At 33.7% G+C, this 14,075-nt stretch overlaps 2 protein-coding genes across 3 annotated transcripts; one reads left to right on the top strand and one right to left on the bottom strand.

Annotated features, from left to right (window-relative positions):
* Nucleotides 1–1,611: 1,611 nt before the first annotated feature.
* LOC123884346 lies at nucleotides 1,612–7,845 on the top strand. Its single transcript, XM_045933433.1, has 5 exons — nucleotides 1,612–4,510; nucleotides 5,000–5,613; nucleotides 6,585–6,794; nucleotides 7,208–7,422; nucleotides 7,531–7,845. Exons 1-5 carry the CDS (start codon nucleotides 1,999–2,001, stop codon nucleotides 7,556–7,558), a joined length of 3,579 nt encoding a protein of 1,192 aa, XP_045789389.1. The 5' UTR covers nucleotides 1,612–1,998; the 3' UTR covers nucleotides 7,559–7,845.
* A 1,898-nt stretch (nucleotides 7,846–9,743) lies between these two features.
* LOC123883497 (phosphatidylinositol 4-kinase gamma 4-like) lies at nucleotides 9,744–13,321 on the bottom strand. 2 transcript variants are annotated; one of them, XM_045932316.1, is made up of 2 exons: nucleotides 11,207–13,321; nucleotides 9,744–10,337 (listed from the first exon to the last, which is right to left on the bottom strand). In XM_045932316.1, the coding sequence occupies exons 1-2, from the start codon at nucleotides 12,608–12,610 to the stop codon at nucleotides 9,945–9,947; spliced, it is 1,797 nt and encodes a 598-aa protein (XP_045788272.1). In that variant the 5' UTR covers nucleotides 12,611–13,321; the 3' UTR covers nucleotides 9,744–9,944. The 2 variants fall into 2 exon arrangements, with proteins under 2 accessions (XP_045788272.1, XP_045788273.1); XM_045932317.1 differs by lacking the exon at nucleotides 9,744–10,337 and adding an exon at nucleotides 10,391–10,700 and having other exon boundaries at nucleotides 11,207–13,245.
* Between the last annotated feature and the right edge of the window lie 754 nt (nucleotides 13,322–14,075).

The raw sequence follows: 14,075 nt of genomic DNA, 5'->3' as shown, positions 1-14,075 counted from the left end.
GTTATCTATCTCAATTTTTTTAAATACTTCTTTTTAATCATTATCAATGGTAATTCTATAATAAAATAATTCCACTACTTAAACCAACGATAACTATATTATGAATACAAATTTACATCCATTCCAACTATAATATAGCCCACAGCATACTCATTCATTTTATCCTACTTTCATATAAAAATTATTGTCACAAATTATTAGGCCCATTTTACTCATTCATTTTTTTAACTTTCACTAATTCCTGAATTTTAACATTATTTATTTCAGTAATTTCTTACTCCGGTCTTTTTTATAAGAAACACTTTGAAAAAATTACGCAGACCATCGAAACATATTTTACATAGTTATTTTCATTTAATACTCTTATAAATTTAAATATATTTCATGTATATCCTTATTTAATTACTCTTAATTCAACTAACTTACTTTATTTTTAAAATTATCTCTCATAATAAATAAGGACATAAGTGAAATTAATTAACTTACTCTTATCAATTTGAAAATTGGTAAAAATTTCTTATAAAAAAGACCGATTTTTTTTCTCAAAGTGTAACTTATAAAAATAACCGAGGGAGTATTTGGAATGTAGTGCTAGGAATATAATCACTCCGGTCCTTAATTTAAGAAGGGTTTCCTTAATCTTTTAAATTCCGTAGGGTTTCCAAATAACGTAGATGTTCTATTTGCTTATTATGGTTATAAATGTTTTGGAATTATTTCTTACAAGGACCTTTATAATACGGACCTGGATTAGGTGCATTCAAATTGACTGTGCAGTCATGCAGTCACCCTACTTTAATGGTCCAGATTCAAAGCTCCCAAAATAAAATAAAAGACATAAATAAATGGGTGGTTGAGATTTACCTGCATTCACTATTTGATTCACTATTTGAATGTAGGGAATCCATTTCCTTATAATACACATGAAATACTACCCTTCCATAGCCGAAGTACTTTTCCTTCTGCAACAACTTGGTTCGATGTTACATTAACTGAAACAACAGTGATAAAAACAAAATTGGTTAAGTATTACAATATTAAATTCACTAATTATTTTATAATTTTAATTTTTTTCTCTTATCTAATCATTTTTTGGTTTAATTTTTATCAGGTCTTAGATCATTCATTTGGCGAATATATCAGATTTTATGGATTTGATGACTTACAACTCTGTACGAACGATGGCCGACACAATAAATTTTTAGTCATTTTGAAACAATTTCCGAAAAAAAATAAAAAAATCTTTAGGATATCATTGGAATGATGTTTTTAATAGAAACAACTTCGTTTCTGGTGATACTGTATACTTTAAATTTGGTACTTTTAATATGTGTCATCTTTTTAAAATTATATTCTAAACGTAATCAATTTATATATTAATCATCATGAGTATTATAAACTTCATGCTATGGAGATAAGATAATCTACTAAATATTCGAATTCTTTAAACTTTTCTGTTTCGATCTAAAATTTTTATTCGGTTTACTAACAATTAATTCCATTATTTTTTTGCCGAACAAAATACCCAAAGACGCGCGGAACGCGCGTCCACGTGCGTTAGCACGGGTAAGTTACTACTATTTGATGAAAATAAACAAAAATAACACCAATGTATGTTAGTCAAAAAACCAGAATACTGAACAACACACTCACCAAAAAACCAGACACACTGAACTGAACAACATTATCACTAAGTCGACAACAAAAACGACGGAAATGGATTCCCTGCATTCAAATAGTGAATGCAGGTAAATCTCAACCACCCATTTATTTGTGTCTTTTATTTATTTTGGGAGCTTTGAATCTGGACCATTACATTAGGGTGACTGCATGACTGCATTGTCAATTTTGAATGCACCTAATCCAAAAACGACACTGTCCTTAAACCTTAATCATCAAAAGAGGTTATCTTTTTTATGTTCCTCTCAATTTCTCCATTTTCTCTTAGCTCAAATTCAACAATGCTTTCATAGTGTTTCTTTTTTATCTTCTTAATCCATGGAAATTCTCAACTTTTCAACCTCAAAAACCATTACATACCCATTTTTCTGCAACCCCAAAACTCTATACCCATCAAACCGTAACACCCCATTTCATAGAAACCTTTTCCATTTCTATCAAACAACTTCTACTTCAAGAAAGTTTCAAACTTTTGCTCATTTTGGAAGACCCAATAACCGCCGCAATTCACTGAGAAACAAGTTTCTTCATGATAACCGGGTAAGTCTCAATCATATTCCCAATGACCCATCTTTTGTTTCTAGTAATGGTGTTGAAGAGAGTGATGTAAGTTTTCAAAATGATGGTTTTGTTGAATTGGAAAAAGAAAAATCTAAACTTTTAGGTGAATCTGTTTTGTTGGATAAATTGGAGAATTGGGTTGATCAGTATAGGAAAGATAGTGATTTTTGGGGAATTGGGTCTAGTCCTATATTTACTGTTTATGAAGATTCATTTGGTGGTGTTAAAAGGGTTTTAGTTGATGAAGATGAGATTTTGGAAAGAGTTAGGGTTCAGAGAGGTGGAAATGAAATCGAGGATTTATCTGAAGTGAAGTGTAAGATTTTGGAGGCTAAGAAGCTAGCTAGGGATATGGAGAATGGTGATAATGTGATTGCGAGGGATAGTTCTGTGGCTAAGTTTGTGGTTCAAGGTGAGGAGGAGGAGAAGAGTGGTTTTGTTAAGGCTGTTAGAGGTTTAGTTGTTCAGCCTCGGATGGTTACGAAGCTTTCGGGGGTTGGCGGAATAGTATTGTGTGTTTTGGTTGTAATGTTTGCTGCGAAGAAATTGTTTAGTTTTGGAGGTAAAGAAGTTGAGTATACAGAAATGGAGAAGAAAATGATGATGAGGAAGGTGAAGGCTAGAAAAGAGAAAGAGAGGTCGATGAAGGGTGCTGTTGAAGTTATTCATAAAACTACGGAGATACCGGCGGTGATAGGTGTAAAGAAGCCGAAGTTAGATAAAGAGCAGCTTAAGAATAATATTGTAAAAGCTAAGGCTTCTTCTGATAAACTTGTAGTTCAGAATTCTTCTGGTGAAATGAGAACTGGATCTAAGGATATGGACTATAAAGTTCGAGAGATCAGAGAAATGGCTAGGCAGGCACGGGAAATTGAAGGAAGAGATCGTTCTCTAGTTAGTAAGGATATGGAAATGGATGACTCTGTGACTGGGAAATCCTCCGATGAGACTGAAGTTATAATAAATAATAGCAAACAAGATAATGGTTTAAGTAATCGTCAAAATGAAGTTGCAAGGAAAACAACAGATAGTAATGAAATTCTGCAAACAACTTCTGATGATATCACGGAGAACGTTGTTAATTCAATCGAGCATGAGATAGTTCGTGATGATAGAAAAGTTGATAAAGGGGAAATAGGAATCAATGAAAACACTATGACCCTTAAAGACGATAAATTGTCACGTACTCCTATTAATGGCTCATTTATGACAAATAAAAGTTCAGTGACCAAGAAACCGAGGATCATACGGTCTGTCAAGGAAGCTCAGGATTATCTTTCAAAGAAACACGACAAACAAAATCCTGATACAGTATCTCAAATTGAACTTGGAAAAGAAAACATCACTGATTCAAAGCCTTCCGAATTTGTTGATTTTAACAACAAGAAGCAGCAAAATTTGGAGATGAATACGTTCGTGTCCAGAAGTAATACATTAAATGGATCATCATATTCTAAGCCGGACATAAATGGCAGCGAAGTTTCAAATCAGAAGGAAAGGAAAGTTGGCTCAACAAAGGACGAGTGCTTCAAAGATTCTGGTATTGAACCTGGATTGGAAGACCTTCAAAAGTCCGAGACCACTTTAGACCGTGAAGTCAACGGCAACGGTACAGAGGCAAGTCTATCGGTGGAGAAAAGCTTCCCTGAAGTTGAGCCAACAATTAAACCAATTAGAAGTGATGATACTTTAAATATGGTATCCAATTCTAAGCCTGACCTAAATCCAAGTGAAGATTCTGATCAGAAGGATAAGAAATTCAACTGGAAAAAGATTGACAACATCAAAGACTCTAATGTTGAACCTAGAGTCGAAAATCTTCAAAGTTCTGAGACCAGTTCAGACCATAAAGTTAATGGTGATAGTAGAGAAACAAAATCATCTGCAAAGACAGAAAATTGGCTGGAGAAAAATTTCCATGAAGTTGAGCCTATAATTAAGCAAATTAGAGCTGGATTTAGAGATAACTACATGGTTGCAAAAGAGAGAGTTGATCAACCTTTAGATATACCAACTGAGATGGAATCACTTGGAGTTGCTGAAGATGGCGGAGAACTTGACTGGATGCAGAATGATCATCTTAGAGACATTGTCTTTCGAGTCCGTGATAATGAATTGTCTGGACGAGACCCGTTTTATTTGATGAATGATGAAGACAAAGAAGCTTTCCTCGGAGGTCTTGAGAAAAAAGTGATGAAAGAAAACAAAAAACTTTCTCACCTCCATGAATGGCTCCATTCAAATATCGAAAACATTGATTACGGAGCAGGTAGTTTACTTGTTTCCAAAATTATTATGATACACGCAATGTTAAACTTTCATTTTTTAAAGCTACTTTTTTTTGTTCCTTGCCTAAACTAAAAGTTTACTGTATACGATTAAATTTTTAAGATATACTACCAATGTCCCTTATTATAAGCTCTTTTTACAATTTTCACATATATTAAGAAAAGTATGCTATGTATTTAATCTGTCTATTTTGTGAATAAATGTTTCTACAGTTCTCTTTTGTATGTGAATGTGTTCAATTATGACTTCTCATCTCTCAAGACACTTGGTAGTATACTAGTATTAATTAGGAGTATATTTGAAAATTAATTAGTAATAAATGTATCTAATAATTTGAATGTGGCTTATATTTAGGAATAATTTATTTTTCTTTTTAAATAATGCTTTAAGGAAAAGAGGTAGTATTAGTTTGCATTTTCTTTTGAATAATCTTAAACATCATGCTTATTGTGTTCTTTTATTCCTCTAGATGGCATTAGTATATATGATTCACCGGAGAAAATTATACCACGTTGGAAAGGACCCTCCGTGGAGAAAATTCCTGAGTCTTTAAACCAATTCCTAGATAATAAAATAAAGACAGCTTCCACCAGAAACTTGAACCCTGTGAAGAAGGATGAGAAGGAATCAGCTAAAAAATCAGTGGATTCATCTTCAAAAGTAAAGGTTGATAATTCTACAGAACCGAAGAAGTTAAAAAATCCAAAGACTGTTGTTGAAGGAAGCGATGGTTCTGTTAAAGCTGGCAAAAAATCAGGGAAGGAATATTGGCAGCACACGAAGAAATGGTCTCAAGAGTTTTTGGATTGTTACAATGCTGAAACAGACCCGGAAGTTAAGTCCATAATGAAGGATATGGGGAAGGACTTGGATCGCTGGATAACTGAAAAAGAAATCAAGGAAGCAGCTGATGTGAGGAAACAATTACCTAATAAGAATAAAAGTTTCGTGGAAAAGAAACTCAACAAACTTAAAAGAGAGATGGAGTTGTTCGGACCGCAAGCAGTGGTTAGCAAATATCGTGAATATACAGACGATAAAGAAGAAGATTACTTATGGTGGTTAGATCTTCCATATGTACTGGTATGTATGCATTTTCTTATACTTAGTTTCCACTATGTCACTAGCTAACATGAAATGAGTACATCAGAATTTTAGTAATTGAAATTGCAAGAGTTGCTCAATTTAGTCCCTCAAGTTTTCAAAATAGCAATTTAGGCTCTGTTTGGCAACACCATATTTTGAGCTTATGGCTTATAGCTTAAAGCTTATAAGCTCATACGACAAAAAAAGACCTGTTTGGTAAAGTTTTTTTCTCATGAGCTTTTAGCTTATTTTTACTAGCTTATTTTCATAAGCTAATTCAATTAGCTTATAGCTTATCATTTTCTCTTCCAATTTTACCCCTGCCATCTTACTTGAAAAAAAAAAAAAATATTAATTATACATATCTTTTTTTATGTCATTTCATACTTATAAGCTAGTTCAACTGCTAATTTTACCAAACACCACAAATTCAATCAGCTAGCTTATTCGCTATAAGCTAAAAGCTAGCTTATAAGCTATTTGCTATAAGCTTGTCCGCTATAAGCTAGCTTATCGGCTATTCGCTATTTTTTACCAAACAGAGCCTTAGTCCCTTAAATTGAACCTCAGTTGATTTTCTCCTTTTATTTTACAAATTTAGCACCACAATTTTAAAGGTTTTATGCTTATTTTGATGTAACAATAGATTATTCAAGTCAATACGTAGGTCTTTTATTAACTTTGATGCGTGTTAACTAAAGAAATGTTTTGATTGAGAGACTAAATTGATTGTTCCTTAATTTAAGGGATTAATTTGCTATTTGGTAAATTTGACGGACTTCCTTTTCAATTTTGAAGACTAATCAATTTTGAAGACTAAAGTGCTGATTTACTCAATATGAAATGTGAATGTTATGTTCTTGAGTGATGGTTCTTCTGAATCAAAGCCACACTTCCCTCTTCCACTGGTTTTAATCTGTCATTTTTTCCTATCCATTGATGCTGATTTAATGTTTATTTTCTGTCAGTGCATTGAGGTATATACCGTAGAGGATGGAGAAGAAAGAATCGGATTTTATTCATTGGAGATGGCTCCAGATCTTGAATTGGAGCCTAAGCCATATCATGTGATTGCTTTCCAAGATCCCGGTGACTGCAAAAATCTTTGTTACATAGTCCAGGCTCATATGGAGATGCTTGGAAGTGGCAATGCATTTGTCGTTGCACGGCCTCCTAAGGTATTAAATTGTATGCTATCAGAAGCGTTTTTTTTTTTTTTGAATGACTGATATTAGTATATATTAGTGTTGTGTTTTGAGTGAGGATAGAACTCTTAACCTCCTTATCACTTCACTGTCAAAAGCGTTATTAGTTTCATAAATCATTTTATTAGTTCAGGATGTGGTAGTGCAACAAACAAGCAACCATGGCGTTTGAATTTTTTCTTTTCTTTTCTTTTTTGCTTGCTAGAACATTTTAATTTGTGTTAACCCTCCAGTCTGACCAAGAATTGTTCCACCCAAGAATCGAACTCTGGTTCTCCCGAACGATTTGTTCATAGTGGAGTTCATCAACCACTTAAGGAAATTATCTTATGTCTCTTTTAGGTATTGTTTTGAATGTTCTCTTAAACTTGTATTACATATGACAGGAAGCATTTCGAGATGCTAAAGAAAACGGTTTTGGTGTTACTGTCATCAAGAAAGGAGAACTTCATCTTAATATAGACGAACCACTAGAAGAAGTGGAGGAACAAATTACAGAGATTGGAAGCAAAATGTACCACGATAAGATCATGAAGGATCGATCCGTGGATGTAAACACGATAATGAAGGGTGTATTTGGTTTTAATGCCTCCACTATTAGGTAAATTAATCATTTACTTAGTAGTTTCATAATTCAGCTATGGTATAAATTGCATAGAAGCTCAACTCAAACATGATAAGATTATTTCATTTTTGTCTTAATAAAAAGGTTAAGGCGGAAGCGGAAGTTGAAGTAAGCCGAATGGTGATGATGGCTCAAACTATTTTCAAGAATGAAACTGGTTGAAGAAAATGATGGCATGGCTGCATGGTAGCATAAGTCCAATCACTTTTGTAATTTATTTTCTTTACACAAAAATTACGGTTGTTTGTATATAGTTGAGAAAATAATAGTCTAATCATAATAGTTCTACTTAGGCTACTGTTGTTGATAATTTGATAGCATAGTGAGAATTTCTCAGCCAAGAATACTGTTTAGTAGGAAAGGATTAGTAATGCCACTTGTTGATTATAGTTTTGATAATTTTCTCTCATTTGCAATCCTTTCTGTCCAATTCCAATGATATTTTTTTGGGCACAAAAATATTATTCTGGTGAGTAATTCCTCTCCAATCTTTAATATAAACAAATAAAAAGTTATATTTTGTGGTCTTAAATAAAAGTAAAACTCAGTTAGCTCTATCATATTTAATGTTAAAAATTTTAAAATACTATTTTATTTATTTTATTTTTCAATAATTCTTTTAATATTCATGAAACAAATTCTCATGATAAATATTTTAGAGAACACGACTACTTATTTTATTACTTTGAGAAAATTAAATTAAACTATTTTTCTATTTTTAAGAACGTGAGATAATTTTTCTTTTTTAATATATGAGTCCGGAGAGAGTAACTCCAACAAACCAGACTTCGATGCGTAAAAAAAAGGTAAATTTTTTTATACACATCTTATTTGAATATTTACATGTACATCTACTAAGGTGGACAATTCTAATAGATTCACAAATATTGTTTATTAACTTTTTTATATTAAACATTATTTGTAAACCTATTAGAATTATTCATATCAACGATATACCTGTACATATTTAAATAAGATGTGTATTAAAATGTTTAAAAAAATTAGACTTGGTAGAGTTTAATTGAAGAATTTAATTTATATGCACTGTCAGTGTAAAATTATTTTACATATGCATCCAATAATATACTGACATATCATGTATGATATTTAAAAACACATGATGTGTCGCATTCGTTAAATGATGTGGCAACACATTATTGAATGTATGTGTAAAGAATTTTTACATCGACAGTGCACAACAATTAAACTCTTTCAGGGACATGTCAAAGTAGCAAAGGAGTGCTTGACTTTTCCATACTGACGATGCTCATTAGTCATGACTCATGACGGCCAAGGTGTTTTGTGTGTTTATTTTATTTCATTATTATTATTTTCTATCTTTTTTTTTTTTGAAAGATATTATTTTCTATCTATGTATGCACGAATAACGTACTATATACTAAGAATATGCTAGCATATGAGATTCTAGAGAAAGGTACATTTTGTATGTACAGAAATTTCTGTGTAGTACTACATCTCATCTTTTGACTTGAAAATTAGGAATGTGAACAGTTTTGAAGATTTCGTTGCTCCAAAGTTTGATTTGTAGAAGTCACAAGTCAAATTGCACATTAGCAAACAAATTTGAATCTCTCAACATTTTCTCCCATTTGAAATATGTCTCCCACTTGTTTGACTTTAATAATGTGTACTCTATTATTTGGCAAGAATAAGCACCACCACAAAATTTCCTCTTTATTTTTAGAAATTATAGTAATATCATTTTGAAATTTTGTATAACAAAATGTTGATTAATCTTTCATGTATCATCTAAAACAATTTAAGAACAATAAACTAAGTGAAATTAAAAAAAAAATGTAATCAACAGTGAAAAGGCCTTTTTTAGTAGGCAGTTATGCACAAAACAACTGTAGAAATTTTTGTTCATGGCTATTGATTTGTATAAATTGAAAGAAAAAAAAATTAACATTGAAAAAATGTGTTCCAGAGGAGAGAACCTACTAAATGTGGCCGGTTAGATTCCTCAACATAGATTAGCCATGGTCCTTGCTGATTCACACGAGATTCCACGTTCCCCGTGCTACTCGGGTCAGAGCATACAGCAGTCATGAGATGCTTTCGGCTATTGGACTTTCACCATCTAGAGTGCAACATTCGCAGACACATGTACATATCGCTCCCCCACAATCCCATTTTCACGGTGACAAAGTTAGTGGATACTTGCACCAATAACATTGTTAACCCAAAAATTGCATTTGCCATTTCCTGTTTATATAATTATATACTGACAACTCTATATCCATCATTGTTCCCACATTTCACACAAAGCATAAACATTAAGCTATAATTTAAGGTAAATATATAAGGTAAATTCGATGAAAGAATGTGCTTAGACCAAGGGAGTCATTACCCATTAATGTGAATGAAAACAAAGAAAAAAAAATAGACAATCATTAACTATATAGTTATGTACTAGTAGAACACATGTACACATACACAACATACCAAATTCTATTGCAGAACTCATCTTCAATCGATTAAGAATTATAATTGCTGGCAGTGATCTCATCAAGGTGCTGGTCCATAATCTCGGAAACAGCATCCATAAAAGTAGCTTCACTGGTACAAGGAAGAACAGAATCAAGTGCTGCTTTAACAATTCCTTCAATCACGGACTCTTTGTTCAAGGATTCTCGGCACATTAGGCTTCCGATGGCAAAAGGAGTCATCCCTTTTTCCACACCTTTTTTCAGAAGCATGGTCGAGATTTGGAGAGTGCGGGCGCATTCGAGTGGTAAATCCCATCCGTGAAACTTCAGAAGGGCAATATCTTCTTCGGCATCAAGGGACTTTATGTAGTCAATGATCTCTGGAGAGTATGGCTGGCGAGCTTGAGGCCAGTAAAGCCATTCAAAGGTACAATCTTCAAACTGTTGGCATGGTAAAAAAAAAAAAAAACATGGATGAGTGGTTTGAAGTTTAAACAAGATTCGAAGAGAAAATGCAGAGAAAATATCACTAAACATCCTTCCCCCTAAACCATCAAGAGGAAAAAGAATGGAACGTTTTCCGCAATTACACTTGCCATTACTCAAAATACCTGTGGTGTATCCCAATGTTGTCAAATAGCGGTTAAAGTAGCGCCATAGCATAGCAGAATTTGGACAAACCGCTATTGCTCCACAATACACAATTTAGCAGAAAGTGTTGTCAAATTGCTGCTGTATTGTAGCGGAATTTGAACAAGCCACTGTTCTGAGTGATTGACAACATTGGTCTATCCAAATCATTAACTTTTGTGAAAAAAACATGACAGAGAAGAGTAGCATCAGAAAAGGCAAGTCCTAGTAGTCATTAAGGTCTATCCAAAAAAAACTACCAAATCATTAACTTCTGTGTAAAAAACATGACAAAGAGAAGAGTAGCATCGGAAAAGGCAAGTCCTTGTAGTCACTAGATTGCTAGGGAAAATAACTACCAAAAACCACTCCAAAATCCAGATTACATTACTCACCAAAAGAAACTTCATATGAAAAACATTCCAAAAGGAGGACTCAGACATTACAAGTTACAACATTTATAAGCTATAAATGAAACTTCATTTAACACCATAATGGCTCAGAGCAGCATAATACTGCATTTTGTTAAAGAATTGAAGAAAAGAGCAAAAAAAAAACCTACAACTTATAACTTATTATAACCAAATAAGACAAAACATAAATTTACACTTCACATCAAGAGAACAATAAAACAGCATCACTTGCATTAAAAAACTTGACAACAAAAATAAGGTGCTTACACTAGTGGGGAGGCAGTATCCATGATCGATTGGAATCAAAACAGCCTGGCCATTTTCCTTCTCTCTGCCAATCAAAATATTCCCAGCATGCCTATCTGCATTTGCAAGTCTCATGTCCAGAACGGTGATTTTGTGCACTTCCTTCACCGGGAAAGAACGAGGTCCCATATCCTCACAACTTCCATTATTCTCCATGAACATTTGCAAGGAACCAAACTTAGCAGTCAAACCCTCTGGATGGTTAAATCCTTTGTGCAAGCACTTCGCCATAACAGTCGGGGGAACACCAGCAAGGCCCTTATCATCACCAAATAATGACCGGCGGCCACTCATTGGATGGTCCAAAATATAAGCAGCAACTTCCCTGAAAGCTCCTTGGCCAACTCTTGTACCCTTTTTTAACCCCTCTCCGTCTAACGACAAAGGTAAGCCTCTAGGGTTGTTCACAGCCATTGGCTCTTCGTCAATAGGCTTAAAAACCGATACATACTTTTGCCCTGTTGAGTCTAGCATAAAGTAAGCCCCTCCTGTACCCTCTGACGATCTGATTGGAGAATTTCCATTATCTAGCCCTTCATATGTAGTGTTTATCATATCCCAAACCTCTGAAGCTAAATCAACCTTAGGGTTAATAATAACCGGCTCCAAAAGAAGACCTCTGTCAAGAGCTTTTCTTGACATAATTTTCTCGATGGCTTCATACTCCCTTCTCGCATCTTCTTTACCAACATCATATTTCCTCTCATATTCACTTTCATTAGCATCACAGTTTTTTGTACCATTCAATTCTTTTGCTGCAATAGATAACTCTTCGAGTCCTGTATTAACATCAGCATATTTCGTTCTAACAAAAAGATGTATCACTGCATCATTATATTTGCTACAGATATCATCAATAAGCTTCTGATCATCAAGCAGCTCCCCATTACACACAACTTCCTGCTGTTCAGGATCAGCAAGCTCTTTTTCCTTTTTCGCAATCTGTTGCTTAACATACCCAACATCCCTGCACCTTTCAACCTGAAAGGTAAACTCCTTCCCACAAGCAGTTCTCACACTGATAGTCTGAAGATCTGTCAGTCGAATAACCAAATGCAATACATTTCCTTCGGTAACACCATAATCCTTGAGCAAAGAATTGCTACGTGATAACTCGCGACCATTACAAACCAACTTTTGTTTGTTTGTCACTCCCTCATTCCTTTGAATCTTGAGCTTCACAGACTCAATCGTATCCGAGGGTAGAACACGCATTGGAGACAAAGACCCCGAATAGGAAAGATACACGAAAATGAACTCGTGATGATTAGCAGACAAGTGCAGTGGATTACAAAATCCATTTGTTGGAGACAACAATGTCTCCCTTGGAACAGGACTAAGAGTGGATACACCAGCAGAAGACATTTTCACACTATTTTAATGAATGAAATCAAATTCCAAAATTCCAATGAAAAATTAAAAGCTTTGACTTAAAAAAGCCTGAAACCCTAATTCCTACCAATGTTACAATTTTACACCCATAAATTTGTACAAATTAAAAAAATTCAAATTAAAGCTAAGCTATATCTGGGTGTGATGAATCACACCTACCCAGAAGACCAAACCAAATCAAAATCAAATTTTGACCAAAATTTACACAAAAAGGAACAATCTTTATGATGGAAAAGATGAAAAAATCCAGACCCAAAACGCCTTAATTCCTCATCTTTTCCTCTAGATTATAATAAAACCCTAATTTGTAATTAGGATGGAAAAAAAAAACAAAAAGAAACAAAAGGGTGACAGAATCAATTGGTGTAAACTCAAGAAAGAGAGGATAGATTCTTACCCAGATGAAAAAGTATGAAGCTTTGATGGGAAAAATAGAAAAAAGAAGGTAATGGGGTTTTTGATTGTTTGGTTGAGTGAAAGGAAGAGAATAGTTCTTGTTGATGTTGTAATTCAAGATTCGGAAAACAAGGGAAAGGGTTTGTTATTGTTTTGTTGACTATGACCGAGAGAGAGAGAGAGAGAGAGAGAGAGAGAGAGAGAGAGATTGTTGAACAAGATAATGCGTGTAGCCGCCACGTATTGCTTATTGAAGAGATACTTGTACGATGTTTTGCTTTGGTGACAAGAACAAGGGATTTGGGTTTATTGCAGTCAGCAATTTAGTGACTGCAGTGCAGTCGGCTATGTCCAGTCCGTCTGATTAAGATCAGACAGTCCAAAGTTTAAGATCAATTTTATAATTAAAATCTGATCTTAAAATCTGAGCCGTCTGATCTTGATCGGACAGTCCAAATTTAGTGACTGCAGTGCAGTCAACTGCACATAATCCAAATCCCAAGAACAAGAGAAAGAAAGAAAAACCGGATGGGTACAAAACAGTAAATTTTTCTGTTATCTATATATATAATTCCTAAATAGTTCTCCTACTACTCTTCTAAACCCTAATCCACTCAAACCAATGAAATCACTCTACAATGCCACATCAACCACTTACATCCAATTAAATCACTCTACAATACCACATATTACTTACATAATTATCAATAAAAATTATCATCCCTATATACTTTTCATATGCCTGCATTTATATATTTTTATAACATTTATATTACAATGACTTTTCAATATAACTCACTCAAGCCTTTAATAAACATTCAAGCTCCATCATTTAATCATGACCATTCTCCTTTTCATATACCACTCATACGTTATTCTTTTTCATATTCATATGTACATTGGACATGAATGCTTCACACTATAAATATGTGAAGAGCAATTTTGTTGTTCTTTGTGTGTTTACAATCTCTTCTTGATTCTTAAATTAGATTTGTATGTTGTTTAAATTGCTCTTACAAAGCAAATGTTGAAAATTTAAAGT

Source organism: Trifolium pratense, linkage group LG5 (assembly GCF_020283565.1).
Source record: "Trifolium pratense cultivar HEN17-A07 linkage group LG5, ARS_RC_1.1, whole genome shotgun sequence".
Lineage (NCBI taxonomy): Eukaryota > Viridiplantae > Streptophyta > Magnoliopsida > Fabales > Fabaceae > Trifolium > Trifolium pratense.
This window is presented reverse-complemented; position numbering and strand designations above follow the sequence as displayed.